The sequence below is a fragment of the Scyliorhinus canicula genome, chromosome 27, assembly GCF_902713615.1.
Source record: "Scyliorhinus canicula chromosome 27, sScyCan1.1, whole genome shotgun sequence".
Classification (NCBI taxonomy): domain Eukaryota; kingdom Metazoa; phylum Chordata; class Chondrichthyes; order Carcharhiniformes; family Scyliorhinidae; genus Scyliorhinus; species Scyliorhinus canicula.
This window is the reverse complement of record NC_052172.1, coordinates 17,621,750-17,643,264: the sequence shown is the minus strand read 5'-3', so window position 1 is coordinate 17,643,264 and position 21,515 is coordinate 17,621,750. Positions and strand designations below refer to the sequence as shown.

Genomic DNA, 21,515 nt, shown 5'->3' with positions numbered 1-21,515 from the left:
GTACTGCCTTCTTGAGCCACTGCAGTTCCTGTGGTGTAGGTACATCCACTGTGCTGTTAGTGATATACCGTCAATTACCATGAGACGGGAACGGTGAAACAATCGAGGCTTTATTGCACAAGATGTTGTGCCTCCTGCAGCTGGAACCAGAATGGGAGAAGCGCAGGAGAGCATACACTTTTATACTCCGCCTGCTGGGAGGAGCCAGCAGGCTGGGATTTACTGTGGTACCTGTAATACATGGGCAGTACCGTAATACATGCAATGTGTTACCAGTGGTGTTTACCACAGTTAGGGAGGGAGTTCCAGGATTTTGACCCAGCGACAGTGATATATTTCCAAGTCAGGATGGTCGGAGGGGAACCTCCAGGTGGTGGGGTTCCCCATGTGTCTTGCTGCTCTGGTTCTGGATGGTAGCGGCTTTGCGTTTGGAAGGTGTCGACCGTGAGTCAGTCCATTCGGGACCCAGATGCTAATTTAGTACTGCACAGTTGGCCGGCATGCTGGATTTCTGATGTGTAGAAAGGACGATAAATTGAAAAGCGGAATACGGCGGAGGCTGGAAATCTGAAAGGAAAACAGAAAATTGCGGGAAATATGCAGCAGGTCTGGCATCATCTGTGGCAGGGGAAGGTGTAAACAGGCAGTGGGTTTTCCAATCCTGTGGCTTCCCGCCTGCAGTCAACTGATCTTTGTGCTCGTCCGTGAGGATTCCCATTCCTCCCACAATGATTCCCATGGAGGCCAGATCCCACCCAACGTTTCAGAACTGGGAAAAGTTAGAAATCTTGCTTTTGAGCAAGTGGTGGATGGGAACAAGGTCACGGGGGGGCACTGGTGCCTCACAGCGGCAGGGACCCGGGTTCGATTCCGGCCTCAGGTCACTGCCTGTGCGGAGTCTGCGCGTTTTCCCCGTGTCTGCGTGGCTTTCCTCCGGGTGTTCCGGTTTCCGCCCACAGTCCAAAGATGTGCAGCTTGGGTGGATTGGCCGTGTCCCCGAGAGTCCAAAAGATTAGGTGGGGTTACAGGGATAGGGTGGGGGGAATGGAGTGCTCTTTCGGAGGGTCAGTGCAGACTCGGGCTGAGTGGCCTCCTTCTGCACTGTGGGGGATTCTATGAAACGGAAGATCTGTGAGAAGGCGGAGGACTAGGGGAGATTGAATGACGGAAGAGTTAGTCCCTCAGGGGGAGGAAAAGAAACAAAGAAAGAAAAGATACACCCGGAGCTGGCCTGCTGCTGTCTGAGAGCAAAAATAAGAATCAAGCCAAGACTTGCAAAGAGAAGGGTAACAAACCCGGGGACCAGAGATTACGGGAAATCTCTCAACGGGATTGTTGAGTCCGGAAGGCTGTACCGAGCATAATCGAACGATGAGCCACACTGGAGCAGCGCAGCAGGCCAAGGACAGAGAAATCAGCGTGACGGCAAAGTGGAGAATTAAAATGGTAGGCCACCAGAAACTCAGGGTCATGCCTGGGGGCTGGGGGGAGGTGTCCATGGAAAGAGGTCCCCAAATCTGCATTTAGTCTCCCCGATGTAAAGAACAGATGGGTCAGATTCGTCGCTGCAAGATATTCCTCTTATGGCCACAAGAGGGCCAAACTACACAACAAACTCCCAGTCGCAGTCCCATCACCAGGAATGTGCTGTTTTCCTGCAGTCGGAAGAGTGCTTTATCCTAAACTCTGTCTCAGGCGCCCATCCCATTACTGCGACAAAAAGGCTGTGGGTTCAAGTCCCACTGCAGAGATTTTTCAGCACCCAATCCACACTGACACCCACCCCCACCCCCCCCCCCCCCCCCCCCCGTGGGTTTCCTCCGGGTGCTCTGGCTTCCTCCCAGTCCAAAGGTGTCCGTTCAGGTTAGGTGGATTGGCCATGGTCGATGTGTGAGGGTAGGGTGGGGGAGTGGGCCCAGCTAGAGTGCTCTGTCAGAGGGCCGATGCAGACCCGATGGGCAGAATGGCCTCCTCCTGCACGGTCGGGATTCTGTGGAGCGTGGAAGGTGCAGTGGAAAATAAGTTTGAGAGGAGATTTGACAGAAGTGTTCAAAATCACGAGGGGTCTGGGTAGAGTTGACAGGGAGAAACTGTTCCCGCTCATGAAAGGATTGAGCAAGAGGGAGAGAGAGGGTGCAGATTTAGAGTAATTAGGAAAAAAAAAAGTAAAAGTTACATGATGAGAAATCTTTTGATGCAGCAAGTGGTTGAGGTCTGGAATGCACTGCCTGAGAGTGTGGTGGAGGCAGATTCAACAGGCAAATTCATCCAGACTGCTAATCTGTAAAGAAAGAATGTTCACTGATACGGAGAGAAGGCAGGAGAATGGTCATTCGGAGGGCGGGTGCAGACAGGATGGGCCAAATGGTCTCCTTCTGCACTGTAACAATTTGGTAATAAGTGCAAGTCTTTCTAAAACTTGCCTATTTGCGAAGAGCATAGATTTCCCCAAAGTTAATCCCTCAGTCATGATAGTTACATCATTTTGAGAAGGAATGGGCGGGCACGGTGGCACGGCGGTTAGCACTGCTGCCTCACGGCGCCGAGGTCCCGGGTTTGATCCCAGCCCCAGGACACTGTCCGTGTGGAGGCCGCGCTAAATTGCCCCCTTAACTGGAAACATCTAAAGAAAAAACAATATCAGTCTGAGATATTTCCTGAGGCCAATTTTCTTTATACCTTGTTTACCGCTTATCAGTGATGTGTGAATTCTGTCTCTGGGTTGCCAAGGCTGCTGAATCTCTGAGGGGAGCTGATATGGCCTCACAGTGTGTGGGGGAAGGGGACATGTGCAGTGTCAAGGTTCCAGTTCTGTGGAGAAATCCGTTCTGACTCCCTGATGTCTTGCATCCTGTGAGAGATCCATCTCCCTGTCATCATGGACTTCCAGATACACTCCAGAGTGTTGTGCAGATAGGAGAGCATCCATCACAGCGTCATCACTTAGTTACAAGGTTACCGACATCCAGTAACTACTTAACCAGCCTCCGTGGAGAATGGGATGGAGAGACAAATATAACATGTATAACCCAATGCCTGTATTCAATTGGTGCTGCGGGAGCTGGGTGCGGGGGAAGCAGAAAACATTTGCAGTATTTGTCTTCCAATGCCATTATCAATCATTAGATACAGAGTAAAGCTCCCTCTACACCAGTGGTTCCCAACCTTTTTTTGGCCATGCCCCACCTAATCACCTCTAAAATCCTGATGCCCCCCCCCCCCCCCTCCCCCCATGTGGTGATATATAATTCTTATCATTTAAAAAGTGATAAGGGATTGCTTTCCCTTGAGAGAAAACGGAGGAAATAGATATTATAAGGGTAACTTAGCAAAAGGTCTTTGAATCGCATTTCTAAATCCAATTCAATAAATAAGGTTCTCCCATGACCTCGCGCGCTTAGTGCAACGTGGATGAAGAGCGATGGCGCGGTGATTATGTAATAACTACACAATAAAGACCTTTTTTACCCCAAAAAAATTATTTACTCAAAATAACATCTGAAACATAAACTACATATGTTTACCTGATGGAAAATCCAAGAAAATAAAAATCGAAAATTTTGACCCAGACCTCCTCAGTCGCGCTCAATTGCCCCCCTTAAAAATCAAATTGCCCCCCTGTGGGGCGTACGCCCCACGTTGGGAACCACTGCTCTACACTGTCCCCATCAAACACTCCCAGCACAGGTACAGCACAGGGTTAGATACAGAGTAAAGCTCCCTCTACACTGTCCCCATCAAACATTCCCAGGACAGGTACAGGATGGGGTTAGATACAGAGTAAAGCTTCCTCTACACTGTCCCCATCAAACACTCCCAGGACAGGTACAACAAGGGGTTAGATACAGAGTAAAGCTCCCTCTACACTGTCCCCATCAAACACTCCCAGGACAGGTACAGCACGGGGTTAGATACAGAGTAAAGCTCCCTCTACACTGTCTCCATCAAACACTCCCAGGACATGTACAGCCCGGGGTTAGATACAGAATAAAGCTCCTTCTACACTGTCCCCATCAAATACTCCCAGGGCAGGTACAGCACAAGGTTAGGTACAGAGTAAAGCTCCCTCCACACTGTCCCCATCAAACACTCCCAGGACAGGTACAGCACGGGGTTAGATACAGAGTAAAGCTCCCTCTACACTGTCCCCATCAAACACTCCCAGGACAGGTACAGCACGGGGTTAGATACAGAGTAAAGCTCCCGCAACACTGTCCCCATCAAACTCTCCCAGGACAGGTACAGCACGGGGTTAGATACAGAGTAAAGCTCCCTCTACACTGTCCCCATCAAACACTCCCAGGACAGGTACAGCACGGGGTTAGATACAGAGTAAAGCTCCCTCTACACGGTCCCTATCAAACACTCCCAGGACAGGCACAGCACGGGGTTAGATACAGAGTAAAGCTCCCTCTACACTGTCCCCATCAAACACTCCCAGGACAGGTACAGCACGGGGTTAGATACAGAGTAAAGCTCCCTCTACACTGTCCCCATCAAACACTCCCAGGACAGGTACAGCACGGGGTTAGATACAGAGTAAAGCTCCCTCTACACTGTCCCCATCAAACACTCCCAGGACAGGGACAGCACGGGGTTAGATACAGAGTAAAGCTCCCTCTACACTGTCGCCATCAAACACTCCCAGGACAGGGACAGCACAAAAGTACCTCGTTCGCAGTAAAGTGTCCTGAAGGCGCGCGAGGTGCTATGAAAACGCGAGCGCTTTCTTTAGTAGTTGAGCGGAGTGCCATTCTGGTTGTGATGCATTCTAAGGTTGAGTGCCCCTCTCCAGCAAGAGTCAGCACCAGTAAGCACTTGATGGGAGTGAAGCTCAAACTCTTTTACTTAGAGTGTTAAAGACCCATTCAGCACCATTGAGCGCTGACAGGCGGGCTATCATCCATATGAAATGAAATGAAAATGGCTTATTGTCACGAGTAGGCTTCAATGAAGTTACTGTGAAAAGCCCCTAGTCGCCACATTCCGGCGCCTGTTCGGGGAGGCTGTTACGGGAATCGAACCGTGCTGCTGGCCTGCTTGGTCTGCTTTAAAAGCCAGAGATTAGCCCTGTGAGCGTAAAGAACTTTCCACCCATATCTCCCTTAAACTTTTCCCCTCTCACCTTGAACTCGTGATCCGCTGGTAATTGAGTCCCCCACTCTGGGAAAAAGCTTCTTGCTATCCGCCCTGTCTATACCTCTCATGGTTATGTAGGCCTCAATGAGGTCCCCCCTCAACCTCTGTCTTTCTAATTAAAATAATCCTAATCTACTCAACCTCTCTTCATAGCTAGCTCCCTCCATACCAGGCAACATCCTGGTGAACCTCCTCTGCACCCTCTCCAAAGCATCCACATCCTTTTGGTGATGTGGCGACCAGAACTGTACGCAGTATTCCAAATGTGGCCGAACCAAAGTCTTATACAACTGTAACATGACCTGCCAACTCTTGTACTCAATACCCCTTCCGATGAAGGAAAGCATGCCGTATGCCTTCTTGACCACTCTATCGACCTGCGCAGCCACCTTCAGGGTACAATGGACCTGAACACCCAGATCTCTCTGTACACCAATTTTCCCCAGGGCTTTTTCATTTACCGTATAGTTCGTTCTTGAATTTGATCTTCCAAAATGCATCACCTCGCATATGCCCGGATTGAACTCCATCTGCCAATTCTCCAATCTATCCATATTCTGCTGTATTCTCTGACAGTCCCCTTCACTATCTGCTACTCCACCAATCTTAGTGTCATCTGCAAACATGCTAATCAGACCACCTGTACCTTCCTCCAGATCATTTATGTATATCACAAACATCAGTGGTCCCAGCACGGATCCCTGTGGAACACCACTAATGAAAATGAAATGAAATGAAAATCGCTTATTGTCACGAGTAGGCTTCAATGAAGTTACTGTGAAAACCCCAAGTCGCCACATTCCGGCGCCTGTTCGGGGAGGCTGGTACGGGAATTGAACCCGCGCTGCTGGCCTTGTTCTGCATTACAAGCTAGCTATTTAGCGATCAGATCTATAGCCTACCAAACCATCTTTACGGGAAGTATTTTTAAAATAAATTTAGACTACCCAAATAATTGTTACCAATTAAGGGGCAATTTAGCATGGCCAATCCCACCTATCCCGCACATCTTTGGGTTGTGGGGGTCAGACCCACGCAGACATGGGGAGAATGTGCAAACTCCACACGGACAGTGACCCAGAGCTAGGATCGAACCTGGGATGTCGGTGTGCCGTGAGGCAGCAGTGCTAACCACTGCGCCACCGTGCTGCCCCTTTACGGGTAGTATACACTGATCTTGGTTACCTCAAGTATTTTGTGAGCAATATAAGGGTTAATTATGTTAATAAATATTGTTGAATTTTGAACTTGTGTTTGTGGTTTGTTTTCTTGTCAATAAAGACACCCTCGGGGGGAAAACTTTGACTAAGTACCTGAGGTACAACAATTTGAACCCGTGTTCCAGAGAATTGATCTGGGCTTCTGGATTCCGAGCCTGTTGTGTAAAATGTACCACGCACGTGCAAGCTATTGAAAGCAATGTGAAGATTGGTAGGCTGATTAACGACGGTCTGATATACAATCCTTCCATCTTTACCCTAGGCTGCAGGATTTATACCCTGCCAGCTTTAATGGGCTCCACAGACACTATATGACGAAGGGGTTGGTTAAGCACACCAACCAGACATAAGCATCCCGAAGGGTTATGACCCTTATCTCCAATCCCCTCGCTAAGGTACCAGTACCCGTACCAGGTATCCCGTACCAGCCTCCCCGGACAGGCGCCGGAATGTGGCGACTAGGGGCTTTTCACAGTAACTTCATTGAAGCCTACTCGTGACAATAAGCGATTTTAATTTCATTTCATTTTCAAAAGGGGATTGTCTGGAGTGGGATTTGAACTCTGCACCTTCTGATTCAGAGATGGGAATGCAATCACGGAGATAAAACCCTTTTCAACAATCCCCCCCACACACACACACACTCACTCACTCACTCACTCACTCACTCACTCACTCACTCACTCACTCACTCACTCACTCACTCACTCACTCACTCACTCACTCACTCACTCACTCACTCACTCACTCACTCACTGGGAAGTGGCAACGACAGTCCACTAAACGTGTTTCCAAATTGATTAGGAAATGGAGCGGAGCTCGAAACAGGAACAACGGTCAATGAAAGCCACGGGAGAACCCATCGAGAGGGAACGATCGAGTGGCACGCTGCCGCAGTGGTTAGCCCTGCTGCCTCACGCCACCGAGGACCCGGGTTCGATCCCAGCCCTGGGTCACTGTCCGTGTGGAGTTTGCACATTCCCCCCCCCCCCCCCCCCCCCATGTCTGCGTGGGCCTCACCCCCCCACAACCCAAAGATGTGCAGGATAGGTGGATTGGCCATGCTAAATTGCCCCTTCATTGGAAATGTTTTAAAAATGGAACAGAATGATAAATTCATTGGATGAAGTCACAGAAAGATGTTGCAGTGATCAGAGTTGTAAATCATGAAGTGCTGAATGACGAGTGAGGCAAGATGTATGAATCAACTCTTGCTAAAGGTCTTTCCCCATATTGCGACAGGGGTCCCATCTGCTTCCTCTCTTGCACCTTGTTCAGAGGCCCCGAAGAGGCTTCCGGAAGCCACCGTGTTTTTCCCTCCCACTGAAATGTGTTTTTAATCTGGAGCAACAACGAGGTTACGAAACAGAAATCAGCAACAATCACTTAAACAGGGCTCCCGTGCCGGGGCTGAATGATCAGGAAGGGGAAGGAAAGGAAATCCCTGCATTTAGTCCCATCATTTCCGACTGGTGGCTGGGATTCTGTCTCTGGCACACAGTTTAGAAATGTATCTTCGCTACTCAGTGTCCTCGGAGAGTTCAAATCACAAACCATCTTCCCCAGCAGCTCAATGCGGCGGAGTTCCTTGCTTTACTCGGTCTCTAATTAGAAAATAATTCTCATCCTCGTGTTTAAATCCCTCCATAGTGGAGTCGGACACTTGAGGAACTTTCAAGCGGTTATTGGATAGGCACATGGAGCACACCAGAATGACAGGGAGTGGGATAGCTTGATCTTGGACAATGCTCGGCACAACATCAAAGGCCGAAGGGCCTGTCTGTGTTGTACTGTTCTATGTTGAACATAGAACATAGAACATAGAACAGTACAGCACAGAACAGGCCCTTCGGCCCTCAATGTTGTGCCGAGCCAAGATCACCCTACTCAAACCCACGTATCCACCCTATACCCGTAACCCAACAACCCCCCCTTAACCTTACTTTTATTAGGACACTACGGGCAATTTAGCATGGCCAATCCACCTAACCCGCACATCTTTGGACTGTGGGAGGAAACCGGAGCATCCGGAGGAAACCCACGCAAACAGGGGGAGGACGTGCAGACTCCACACAGACAGTGACCCAGCCGGGAATCGAACCTGGGACCCTGGAGCTGTGAAGCATTTATGCTAACCACCATGCTACCCTGCTGCCCCTACATGGTGTGCTCCATGTTCTATGCCCTCCCCCTCCTCCCTACCTCTAACTACCTCCAGCCCTACGACCAGCCTCGGGATCCCTCAACTCCATCCACTCTGACCTCTTCATCCTCTCCAGTTTTTAATCACCCTGCCATTGACGCTGTCTTCAGCCGTGCAGTCCCTGAAGCTCGGAATCCCCTCCCTAAACCTCTCCGCCTTGCCCCCTCCTCCTCCAAGATGCTCCTCAACAACCAAAAATTGTATTTATATAGCACCTTTAATGTAATGGAGCGAACCCAAGGCACTTTTTGCAGGGGTACTTTAGAACAAACTGCAACACCAAGCTGTAAGACCATAAGCCTTCGGAGCAGAATTAGGCCACTCGGCCCATCAAGTCCACTCTGCCATTCAATCATGGCAGATATGTTCCTCATCCCCATTCTCCTGCCTTCTCCTCATAACCCCAGATCCATTTATTAATCAAGATATTCGAGTGTCTTAAAGACACTCAGTGATTTGGCCTCCACAGCCTTCTGCGGCAAAGAGTTCCACAGATTCACCACCCTCTGGCTGAAGAAATCCCCCCTCATCCCTGTTTTGAAGGATCATCCCTTCAGTCTGAGATTGTGCCCTCTGCTTCTAGTTTTTCCTGCAAGTGGAAACATCCTCTCCACGCCATACGAGATGCTAGAGCAGATGACACAAACACAAAGCGTGTTCGAAGGAGTGTCGCAAAGGAGGAAAGCAAGGAAGAGGGCTGGAGAGGTTTAGGGGGGGTGTTCAAGGCCTAAGGACCTTAGGCAGCTAAAGACATGGTCGCCAATGGCAGTGTGATTAAAATGGGGGATCCAGGAGAGAGAACAGAAGGGTGTCGGGTTGGAGGAAGTTACAGGTAGAGAGAGGGACAACCACAGAAGGGTTTGGAATCAAGGATGAGAATCTTACAATCAAGATGTTACTTGACCGTGAGCCAATATCGGGCAGCGAGCAAAGGGCCGATGGGTGACCGGCAGTCAGAGACCCAAGATACAGGCTGAAGAGTTTTGGATGACTTCAGGTTTACGGATGGGGGGGGGGGGGGGGGACCCACCAGGAGGGTGTTGATATAGCCGAGTCTAGATGGTAATGAAGACGGAGCAAGGTTTACAACAGAAGGTGAGCTGAGGCTGGGCAGAGTCGGTTGATGTTACAGAGGTGGGAATAGGCCGCCTTGAAGCCAACTCTTCGACTCAGCATTTGGACACGTGCCCCAGCATCTCGAATCAATGACACAGTTTGTTTGATTCACACTCGCTCCGACCTCCCCAGGGCAGATTCATCAATCCCGCGTGGACACTCCTGCATTCTTAATTGGCTCAAATACCCATAAAACTTGGCACGTCTAAACTTTCGAGGCTATGTAAGGGCCAAGTGCTGGCAAATAGGATTAGGATTGGGAGATCGGGTGCCTTTCATGCTGCGGTGCAGACTCGATGGGCCGAAGGGCCTTTTCTGCCCTGTATTTTTCCATGATTTTGTGCATGTCTCATGTTATAATACTCGTGTAGTGATCTCTTCTCGGCCTTTTGGCTAAGATCCACCGTGAGGTCAGGTGTAATGCCTGGATCTGGTATGTCTCTCTTGTGGATACCATGAATTGGATTCAATTTGAATTTGAATTGGTTTTTGGAGTGGGCAAGGGGACGGATTGGGGGTTTGCTCCTGCCCAGTCTGCGCTTAGGCTTTGTAACTCTGAGAAAGGAATAAAAAAATAAAATACTCCCATGTCCTCCAATTTAGTGATTTCTGGTTAAGCAAATTCTTTGATATGGTAAGGGCAGCAGGGTAGCACAGTGGTTAGCACAGTTGCTCCACAGCTCCAGGGTCCCAGGTTCGATTCCCTGCTGCGTCACTCTGCAGAGTCTGCATGTTCTCCCCGTGTCTGCGTGGGTTTCCTCCGGGCGCTCCGGTTTCCTCCCACAAGTCCCGAAAGACGTGCTTGTTAGGTGAATTGGACATTCTGAATTCTCCCTCCGTGTACCCAAACAGGCGCCGGAATGTGGCGACTAGGGGCTTTTCACAGTAACTTCATTGCAGTGTTAATGCCAGCCTACTTGTGACAATAAAGATTATTATATTTTCATGCATTGAGTGGTATTTGATCTAATCGTTTGATTTAACCACTGCTAGCAAATCTAATCCTTTAGTGATTACTAGTTAATCTAATATTTTGATTTAGTTATTACTAGTTAACACAATCCTTTGATTTAGTGATCACTTGTTAACAATCATTTGATAAATTGATTGCTTGTTAACCGTATATTTTGATTCAATTATGTTTAGTGAATCTAATTCTTTCGATAAGTAACTGTTAGTTAATCTAATCCTCTGATTAAGCGATCAGTAATTAATAAAATCTTTTTAAAAAATTTTTTTTAGAGTACCCAATTCTTTTTTTTCCAATTAAGGAGCAATTCAGCGTATCCAATCCACCTACCCTGCACATCTTTGGGTTGAAACTCCACACGGACAGTGACCCGGGGCCGGAATCGAACCTGGGTCCTCGGCGCCGTGAGGCTGCAGTGCTAACCACTGCGCCACCGTGCCGTCCATATTAAGAAAATCTTTTGATTAATTGCTAATTAATCTAACTGTTGATTCAACAATCACTGATTATTTCCTGAAGTTTCCTTTTTTTCTCTCAATAAATTCTAACGTGGCTTCTTGCAATCACTTCCTCCAATGTGAGAACAGTATGTAATTTAGCACTCAGTGGGTGGTGGAGCGCAGGGAAATTCCATGCCAACGTTATTCCATCGCTCTTCGGAGATCCCTCCCAGTGGGCAAAGTGGAGGGCAGCAGGAAGAGGGATCGATCTTGGCGTGGTTCGATTACAGACGTCACGAGCACAGTGGATATGTGAGGAACTCACCAAGGCTCCTTAGGCAGTACCTTCAAAACGCACCACCTCTACCATCTGGAAGGACAAGGGGCAGCGGACACATGGGAACACCACCACCTGCAAGTTCCCCTCCATCTATGCACCATCCCGACTTGGAAAATATAATCGGCCGTTCCTTCACTGTCGCTGGGGCAACATTCTAGATCTCCCTCGCTAACAGCACTGTGGGTGTATCTACACAGCAGGGACAGCAGCGGCTCAAGACTTCAGCTCACCACCACCTTCTCAAGGGGCAATTAAGGATGGGCAACAAAGCCAGCGACGCTCACATTCACACATAAACAGATGAGTGTGACACACCATGACAGGAGATCTCCTGGTCGGAGTAGCTACAGGCAGGCAGGGGGCATCAGTGAGAGCTTTAATCAGCATGCGAGCGCATTGGCTACTGCTGTAACTCTGAGCCCTACTGCGGTAGGACTCAGCGCTCGCTCATTGCGCTGGGAGCAGTTTGCGCACATTTGCAACTGAAAGCCAGGGGAACACACTCTGCTTCTTACACATCAGTGCAAACACCATGTCTTCCTGCGGTTGCGAGATTTGATGATGCTGTGCTGGACCGTGGTTAAAGCAAGGCTTTTAACCCTATTCGCAGCGACGACCCTGATCCTCACCCCTCCTGGGGGCATCTCGCCTGCGCACGGTGATTCACAAGGAAGGTGTTCTAAAAACAGATTAACTGATCCTTTATTCAATATGGATTCTCCAAAACTGTCCATTGAAATGTTCAACACCTCATCACCTGACAGACGCCGGCGAGGGTAACGAGGGAGTGAGAGATGGCGGAGAGAGTAACAAGGGAGTGACAGACGCAGGGAGAGAGTAACGAGGGAGTGACAGACGCAGGGAGAGAGTAACGAGGGAGTGAGAGATGGCGGAGAGAGTAACGAGGGAGTGAGAGACGCAGGGAGGGAGTAACGAGGGAATGGGAGATGCCGGAGAGAGTAACGAGGGAGTGACAGATGGCAGAGAGAGTAACAAGGGAGTGAGAGATGGCGGAGAGAGTAACAAGGGAGTGACAGACGAAGGGAGAGAGTAATGAGGGAGTGAGAGATGGCAGAGAGAGTAACGAGGGAGTGAGAGACGCAGGGAGAGAGTAACGAGGGAGTGAGAGATGCCGGAGAGGGTAACGAGGGAGTGAGAGACGCAGGGAGAGAGTAACGAGGGAGTGAGAGACGCAGGGAGAGAGTATCGAGGGAGTGAGAGATGGCGGAGAGAGTAACGAGGGAGTGAGAGACGCAGGGAGGGAGTAACAAGGGAGTGAGAGACGCAGGGAGAGAGTAACGAGGGAGTGACAGATGCAGGGAGAGAGTAACGAGGGAGTGAGAGACGCAGGGACAGAGTAACGAGGGAGTGAGAGATGCCAGAGAGAGTAACGAGGGAGTGAGAGATCAGGGAGAGAGTAACAAGGGAGTGAGAGATGCCGGAGAGAGTAACGAGAGAGTGAGAGACGCAGGGAGGGAGTAACGAGGGAGTGACAGACGCAGGGAGAGAGTAACGAGGGAGTGGAAGATGGCGGAGAGAGTAATGAGGGAGTGAGAGACGCAGGGAGGGAGTAATGAGGGAGTGGAAGATGGCGGAGACAGTAATGAGGGAGTGAGAGACGCAGGGAGGGAGTAATGAGGGAGTGACAGACGCAGGGCGAGAGTAACGAGGGAGTGAGAGATGCCGGAGAGAGTGAGAGACGCAGGGAGAGAGTAACGAGGGAGTGAGAGACGCAGGGAGGGAGTAACGTGGGAGTGAGAGATGCCGGTGAGAGTGAGAGACGCAGGGAGAGAGTAACGAGGGAGTGAGAGACGCAGGGCGAGAGTAACGAGGGAGTGAGAGATGGCGGAGAGAGTAACGAGGGAGTGAGAGATGCTGGAGAGAGTAACGAGGGAGTGAGAGATGCCGGAGAGAGTGAGAGACGCAGGTAGAGAGTAACGAGGGAGTGAGAGACACAGGGAGAGAGTAACGAGGGAGTGAGAGACACAGGGAGAGAGTAACGAGGGAGTGAGAGATGGCAGAGAGAGTAACGAGGGAGTGAGAGATGCTGGAGAGAATAACGAGGGAGTGAGAGACGCAGGGAGGGAGTAACGAGGGAGTGAGAGATGCCGGAGACAGTAATAAGGGGGTAGCAGAGAGAGATGCAAAGAAAGTTAGACATCAAAGTTAGCAGGTTTGGCGATTGAGTTCAGGGAACACTGGCATGCGGTCGGGGAATGGAGCCCACAATGCAGCCAGAGGGTGGGGTGAGAATCTCTGACCCTGTCTGTAGGGGGGGAGGATGAGTGGGACCCCAGGCCCATTATGGTACATCGCTGACTGAGGGAAACAGAGGAGATTGAGGGAAGAAAAGGTGAGAAGAAGGAAGATGGAAAGGATGAGAGAGAGGGAGAGAAAGAAAGTAAAATGAGGGACGTGAGAGAGGGAGGGGAGGAAGGAAAGAGAAAGGGAGAGAGAGGGACATAAAAGGAGTAAAAGAAAGGGAGAGGGGGGAAAGAGATGGAAAAACAGGGAGAAAGAGGGAGGAAAGGAAGAGAGACGGGAGCAAAAGGGAGCACAGGCAGAGAGAGTGAGAGAGAAAGGGAGTGAGACAGAGAGAGAGAGTGAGAAAGGAAGTGAGGTAGAGAGAGAGAGAGTGAGAAAGGGAGCGAGGGAGAGAGTGAGGGAGAGAGTGAGAAACGGAGTGAAGTAGAGAGGGAGAGAGAGAGAGAGAGAGTGTGAGAAACGGAGTGGTAGAGAGGAAGAGAGAGTGTGTGAAAGAGAGAGAGTGTGAGAGAGAGAGAGTGAGAAACGGAGTGAGGTAGAGAGGGAGAGAGAGTGTGTGAGAGAGAGAGTGTGAGAGAGAGAGTGAGAAAGGGAGTGAGGTAGAGAGGGAGAGAGAGAGTGAGAAACGGAGTGAGGTAGAGAGGGAGAGAGAGTGTGAGAGAGAGAGAGAGAGTGAGAAAGGGAGTGAGGTAGAGGGAGAGAGAGTGAGAAAGGGAGTGAGGTAGAGAGGGAGAGAGAGTGTGTGAGAGAGAGTGTGAGAGTGAGAGAGTGTGAGAGACAGAGTGTGAGAGAGAGAGTGTGAGAGAGAGAGAGTGAGAAACGGAGTAAGGTAGAGAGAGTGTGAGAGAGAGAGTGAGAAACGGAGTGAGGTAGAGAGGGAGAGAGAGAGTGGGAGAGTGTGAGAGAGAGAGAGAGTGAGAAAGGGAGTGAGGTAGAGAGAGTGAGAGAGAGTGAGAGTGCGAAACGGAGTGAGGTAGAGAGAGTGTGAGAGAGAGAGTGAGAAACAGAGTGAGGTAGAGAGAGTGAGAGAGAGAGTGAGAAACGGAGTGAGGTAGAGAGGGAGAGAGTGTGAGAGAGAGAGAGAGAGAAACGGAGTGAGGTAGAGAGGGAGAGAGAGCGTGAGAGAGAGAGAGTGAGAAACGGAGCGAGGTAGAGAGGTAGAGAGGGAGAGAGAGTGTGTGAGAGAGAGAGAGAGAGAGAAACGGAGTGAGGTAGAGAGGGAGAGAGAGTGTGAGAGAGAGAGAGAATGAGAAACGGAGTGAGGTAGAGAGAGAGAGAGAAAGGGAGCGAGGTAGAGAGAGGGAGCGGTGGGAAGAAAATTAGAGAAAAGCAACAACAGGAACATGAACCAACAATGCACACGAGGAACAGGAGTATTTCCCAGTGTTGTGTTTTTCCTGGGAAGGGAGATCTGGAATGACACATACACAAGTTCAGCTGATATCAGTATAGACTTTAATGATACAAAACTCAACAGGAAAGGCCCTGAACAGAGCAGAGGGGGAAAAACTTTGAGATTTGAACGCTGCGCCCACATAGATTGGTGACCACAATGCCAAAGATCTCGGATACTCCCCTCGGCTGAAAGAGGTGGAGGGCCGGAGGCAACGTTGCACGGACCAGAGATTTCCTTTCCTTTCTCCGCAGTGTCGTAAGGTGGCCCCACGGGTCCCCATCTGTTTTATTTAATATAAATTTTGAGTTACCCACTTATTTTTTCCAATTAAGGGGCAATTTAGCGTGGCCAACCCACCTACCCTGCTCATCTTTGGATTGTGGGGGCGAAACCCACGCAGACACGGGGAGAATGTGCAAACTCTACACGGACAGTGACCCAGAGCCGGGATCGAACCTGGGACCTCAGCGCCGTGAGGCAGCAGGGCTAACCCACTGTGCCACTGTGCTGCCCTCCCATCTGTTTTATTAAGCGCACATCGGCCGGGTATTCGACTGCAGAGGCCGCACCCTCTGGCCTCTCGCTCCAGCCTGTTTACTGCGGGGAGGAAGCGATGCTTCAGCCGGACAGAGTCTCGTTCGAACCCCACCTGGAACCTGCCCCCGCCGGGTTCAGTTCTTGGGCCTCAGGGAGGGTGGGCTGGCTTTGGAATGGGGTACGACAGGATGACATTCTTTCAGTCGTGTAGAGAAACTATCACCTCCGGTGATGGGAGCCCCACAATGAAAGGGCTTGATCTTAATATTAGATTAGGATGTCAAGGGAGATGGAGCAAAGGCGGGGGGAGGAATTTTGGTACACACGAATGACAGCCTTTTAAAAAATAAATTTAGAGTACCCAATTATTTTTTTTCCAATTAAGGGGCAATTTAGTGTAGCCAATCGACCTACCCTGCACATCTTTGGGTTGTGGGGGCGAGACCCACACAGACACGGGGAGAATGTGCAAACTCCACACGCACAGTGACCCAGAGCCGGGATCGAACCTGGGACCGCAGCACCGCAGTCCCAGTGCTAACCCACTGCGCCACATGCCGCCCTATAACAGGACAGCCTTGACAGGTTGAACGGCCTCTTGCTCTCCCTGGTTAGAGGTGTTTGGTGGTGAATGAGCGTGCAGCCAATTCCTTTCTTATTTCAAGAGCGACAAAAGCATTTTTAATATCTGCCGTTCATCTAGTACATTGACTTGAGCACAGAATTCTGGCCGACACTCTCGGCGCACCCGCTGGGGGAGTGCAGCAATGCCGGAGGCGTCGTCTTTCGAATGAGACGTTAAAACGAGGCCCCGTCTGCCCTCCCGGGCCGGAGTAAAAGATCACACTCGAAGGTCACCTTGGGCCAAAATGGCATTGATGTTCATGGCATCTCGCTGTGCGCATTTTGGCTACGGCGCTTACGTCCAGTGACCACACGTTTTTTTTAAAAAAAGTACTCCGGCTGAAAAGCACTTTGGGGTGCTCAGTCACGAAAGGCGCTATACAAATGCAAGTCTGTCCTTCAGATGCAGCCTAGCCGGAGTCTCTTCTTAAAGGCAAGAAATGATCTGCTGTGCCGCCAAAGAGCAGGGAGACTCTCCGTGAGGGTGAGGTGTGTCCGCGAGGGAGTGCCCAGGGTGAATGTCCTTGTCTATAACCTCTCTGGAGGCGGTCAGGAATCTGGTGGCAGAGAGGGTGGACCTGGCTCTTCTCGAGCGAATATAAAAAAATTCAGGCCCCTGCTCTTGAGGTGGGAGTGTCAGCGGCATCCACAGCCTTCGACAGCCATCTCCTGGTAATTCTTCAGGACGACCCTGTCATCGTCGTCCAAGTAGAGCATGGCCACTGGACTCAGCTCGGTTGGCACGCAGCAGGCCCTGGGAATGTTGGTGTTGACCGAGTTGACCAGCGTCTGCACGATGGCATGGCTGGAGGAGTTCATGTGGTCGGCCAAGGGGAAACGGCACTCGCCCTGGCAGTAGAAGGCGTTGTAGCCGCGGGGGGCAATGATCCACTCCGTCCAGCCCACCCGCTCAAAATCCACGTAGAGCGGCCGCCTCCGGCAGCGATTGTGGCCCCGGCTCCTCTTCCGCGTCCTCTGCCGCCCGCCGTGCCGCTTCCCCCTGGGGCCCAGGGCCCTCCCGCTGCCGTCCTGCCCGTAGGTGACCAGGAGCGGCCTGCGGCCCGGCCGGCCGCCCGCTTGCCCCCACAGCGACCTGCCGACCCTCCGCCGCCCCGGCGGCCACTCGATCAGGAAGGCGACGAGGCCCCCGCTCCCCTTCCTGGAGCCGGCCACAGCCGGGCCCACGTTGAAGCTTTCCCATTGGGTGCGGTTGGCGGGCAGTAGCCTCCTCTCCAGCAGCCGGCGCCCCACCCGGCCGCCTGGGGGCCCCCGGAGTTCGTAGACTGCAGCCGCTTCCAGCCCAGGACGCGCTCCACCATTGGCCTCCCTGAATAAACGCAGCTCAGCCGAAGTGACAAGTTCGTGGTTGGGAATGTTGGTCACGTTGAAGACAATCTGGTGGAAATTTCCTCCCTCGGAATCCAGTGCCTCCTGGACATCTTCTGTCAGAAATAAAACAATTGCAGAAGGATTAACAATAAGGCATCCAGAGAAAACAATCCTCCCACAATCTAAAAAATTCTTTCCTCAGACATGGGAGTTGCTGTTCAGGTCAAAATTTATTGGCCATTCTTAATTTCCCTTTGAGGAGGTGGTGGTGAGCCACCATATTGAACCGCCACAGTCCCTGCGGGGTAGGTACACCTACTGTGCTGTTAGGGAGGATCTTCCAGGATTCTGACTTAGCGACAGTGAAGGTGCGGCCAATATATTTCCAAGTCTGGCAGCACGGTGGCTCAGTGGGTTAGCACTGCAGTCTCACGGCGCTGAGGTCCCAGGTTCGATCCCGGCTCTGGGTCACTGTCCGTGTGGAGTTTGCACATTCTCCCCGTGTTTGCGTGGGTTTCACCCCCACAACCCAAAGATGTGCAGGGTAGGTGGATTGAATATGCTAAATTGCCCCTTAATTGGAAAAAATTAATTGGGTACTCTAAATTTAAAAAAAAAAAATATATATATTTCCAAGTCGAGGTGGTGAGTGACATGGACGGAACCTCCAGGTGGTGGTGTTCCCCATGTGTCTGCTGCAACTCATCTTTCCAGGCGGCAGAGGTCGTGGGTTCTGGAAAGGGGCTGTCCAAACAGCCTTGGAGAGGATTAGGCAGTTAATTCGAGAGCTCAGAGGGCCCAGAGAGATGACGGTACGGTGCCCAACAGCGGAGAGATGGGATGTGCAAGCGACAGGGCGGCACAGTGGTTAGCACTGTTGCTTAACAGCGCCGGGGTCCCGGGTTCGATCCCCGGCTTGGGTCACTGTCTGTGAGGAGTCTGCACGTTCTCCCCGTGTCTGCGTGGGTTTCCTCCGGGCGCTCCGGTTTCCTCCCACAAGTCCCGAAAGACGTGCTAGTTAGGTGAATTGGACATTCTGAATTCTCCCTCTGTGTACCCGAACAGGCGCTGGACTGTGGCGACTAGGGGCTTTTCACAGTAACTTCATTGCAGTGTTAATGTAAGCCTACTTGTAACACCTATTATTATTATTATTAGAATTAAAGGAGCTGAGACATTTTGGAAGGTTGTAGGATTTAGGGACATCGGAATAAGAGGAGGCCATTCAGCCCCTCGAGCCTGTTCCGCCATTCAATTGTACCATAATTCTTTCTGTCCTTGATTCCATAGACCTCAACAAAAATCTCCGAATTGCAGTCTTGAAATTGGCAATCGACCAACCCCTGTACAAAAAGATGTAGAATTAAGCTCCCTCTACACTGTGCCAGACCTGCATCAGTCAAATCTTAAAGAGACGTGCACATCGAGAAGTACCTTTCACCACCATATCGAGTCTTAAATACCCCCCGTAATGGCCCAGAAAGCCACTTAGCTCAAGGGCAGTTAGGGGATGGGCAACAAATGCTGGTCTTGCCAGCATGGCCGATGAAATAACGGGGAGTGGCGTGCGATTTGTAAGGGAGCTTGGGGGCGATGGTGTTCTCATTTGTTCTTGCGTGTTGCTAGAATCTGGATGAGGAGAGATGGGGAAAAGTGTTGGGGAGATAAAGGAAAGTGCTGGGCTCACACTCCCAAAAGCTGGCTCGCCAGCCTCGGAAAAGGTGGGGGAAACAAATCAGGCAAAAAGTCAAGATCCTTCATTGGACAGCCAACCTAGACAGAGAACCTAGTGGAGTGGTGCAACGACAACAAGCTCTCCCTCAATGCCAGCAAAACTAAAAAACATTGACTTCAGGAAGCAAAGTACTGTACACACCCCCGTCAGCATCAATGGGGCCGAGGTAGAGATGGTGAGCAGTTTCAAATTCCTAGGGGTGCATATCTCCAAAAATCTGTCCTGGTCCACCCACGCCGACGCTATGACCAAGAAAGCACAACAGCGCCTATACTTCCTCAGGGAACTAAGGATATTCGGCATGTCTACACTGACTCTTCTTTTTAATATAAATTTAGAGTACCCAATTAATTTTTTCCAATTAAGGGGCAAGGTGGCCAATCCACCTACCCTGCACATCTTTGGGTTGTGGGGGCGAAACCCACGCCGACACGGGGAGAATGTGCAAACTCCACACGGACAGTGACCCAGAGCCGGGATCGAACCTGGGACCTCAGCGCCGTGAGGCAGCAGTGCTAACCACTGCGCCACCGTGCTGACTCTTACCAACTTTTACAGATGCACCGTAGAAAGCATCCTATCTGGCTGCATCACAGCCTGGTATGGCAACTGCTCGGCCCAAGACCGCAAGAAACTACAGAGAGTCGTGAACACAGACCAGTCCATCACACGAACCTGCCTCCCGTCCATTGACTCCATCTACACCTCCCGCTGCCCGGGGAAAGCAGGCAGCATAATCAAAGACCCCTCCCACCCGGCTTACTCACTCTTCCAACTTCTTCCATCGGGCAGGAGATGCAGAAGTCTGATAACATGCACGAACAGATTCAAAAACATTTTCTTCCCCACTGTCACCAGACTCCTAAATGACCCTCTTATGGCCTGACCTGATTAACACTACACCCTGTATGCTTCACCCGATGCCGGTGTCTAGGTATTTACATTGTGTTCCTTGTGTTGCCCTATTACGTATTTTCTTTTCATGTACGGAATGATCTGTTTGAGCTGCTCGCAGAAAAATACGTTTCACTGTACCCCGGTACACGTGACAATAAACAAATCCAATCCCTCTCCCCTCCCCTCCCCTCCAGCCCTGGTAGTCACACTCACCCAGATGATGGAAGCTTCGGACTGTGTTGGCGTCGCCCGCGTGTCGCTCCAGGAAGGCGAAGCTGGAGCCCTGGATGTTGCCGTGAGCGCCGGTGTGGAAGTGGTACAGGTCACGCATGTACTGAGGGACGACGGCGGCTGGGCCTGGCTTGGGGAGGCGGCTCAGGCCAAACCGGCCCAGCAGCGTCCGGCGGAGGGTGTGGACCAGCTCCGCATCGGGCGAGGAGCGGGAGGCACCTTCCTCCCGGCTGGCACTCGAAGACGCTCTCTTCTCTCCCTCAGAGGACGAGCTGATCTCTCCAGCCAGCACGAGCCGGGCACACAGCACGATCATCTGTAGAAAGCTAGCAGGGAGCATGGTGGAGCTGGGAGGCAAGAGGCAACAATTGGGTTAGCATAGGATGGAAGGGAAGGGTCAACTGCCATGACAGCAACTGTCCCGGTTTTCATCTGGAGAAAGACTTGCGTTTGTGTAAGACCATAAGACATAGGAGCAGAATTAGGCCACTCAGCCCATCGAGTCTGCTCTGCCATTCAATCATGGCAGATACGTTTCTATCCCCATTCTCCTGTCTTCTCCCCATAACCCCTGAGCCCCTTATTAATCAAGAACCTATCTATGTCTTAAAGACACTCAGTGATTTGGCCTCCACAGACTTCTGCGGCAAAGAGTTCCACAGATTCACCACCCTCTGGCTGAAGAAATTCCTCCTCATCTCTGTTTTAAAGGATCGTCCCTTTAGTCTGAGATGGTGTCCTCTGGTTCTAGTTTTTCCTACAAGTGGAAACATCCTGTCCACGTCCACTCTATCCGGGCCTCGAAGTATCCTGTAAGTTTCAATAAGATCCCCTCTCATCCTTCTAAACTCCAATGAGTTCAGACCCAGAGTCCTCAACCGTTCCTCATACGACAAGCTCTTCATTCCAGGGATCATTTTTGTGAACCTCCTCTGGATCCTTTCCAAGGCCAGCACATCCTTCCTTAGATATGGGGCCCCAAACTGCTCACAATACTCCAAATGGGGTCTGACCAGAGCCTTATACAGCCTCAGAAGTACATCCCTGCTCTTGTATTCGAGCCCTCTCGACAT

At 51.0% G+C, this 21,515-nt stretch overlaps 1 protein-coding gene across 2 annotated transcripts; it reads right to left on the bottom strand.

Moving 5' to 3' along the window:
* Positions 1-16,577: 16,577 nt before the first annotated feature.
* On the bottom strand, positions 16,578-20,910 carry LOC119957913 (bone morphogenetic protein 4-like). 2 transcript variants are annotated; one of them, XM_038786106.1, is made up of 2 exons: positions 20,425-20,910; positions 16,578-17,692 (listed from the first exon to the last, which is right to left on the bottom strand). In XM_038786106.1, the coding sequence occupies exons 1-2, from the start codon at positions 20,780-20,782 to the stop codon at positions 16,887-16,889; spliced, it is 1,164 nt and encodes a 387-aa protein (XP_038642034.1). In that variant the 5' UTR covers positions 20,783-20,910; the 3' UTR covers positions 16,578-16,886. The 2 variants fall into 2 exon arrangements, with proteins under 2 accessions (XP_038642034.1, XP_038642035.1); XM_038786107.1 differs by having other exon boundaries at positions 16,578-17,689.
* Positions 20,911-21,515: the final 605 nt, after the last annotated feature.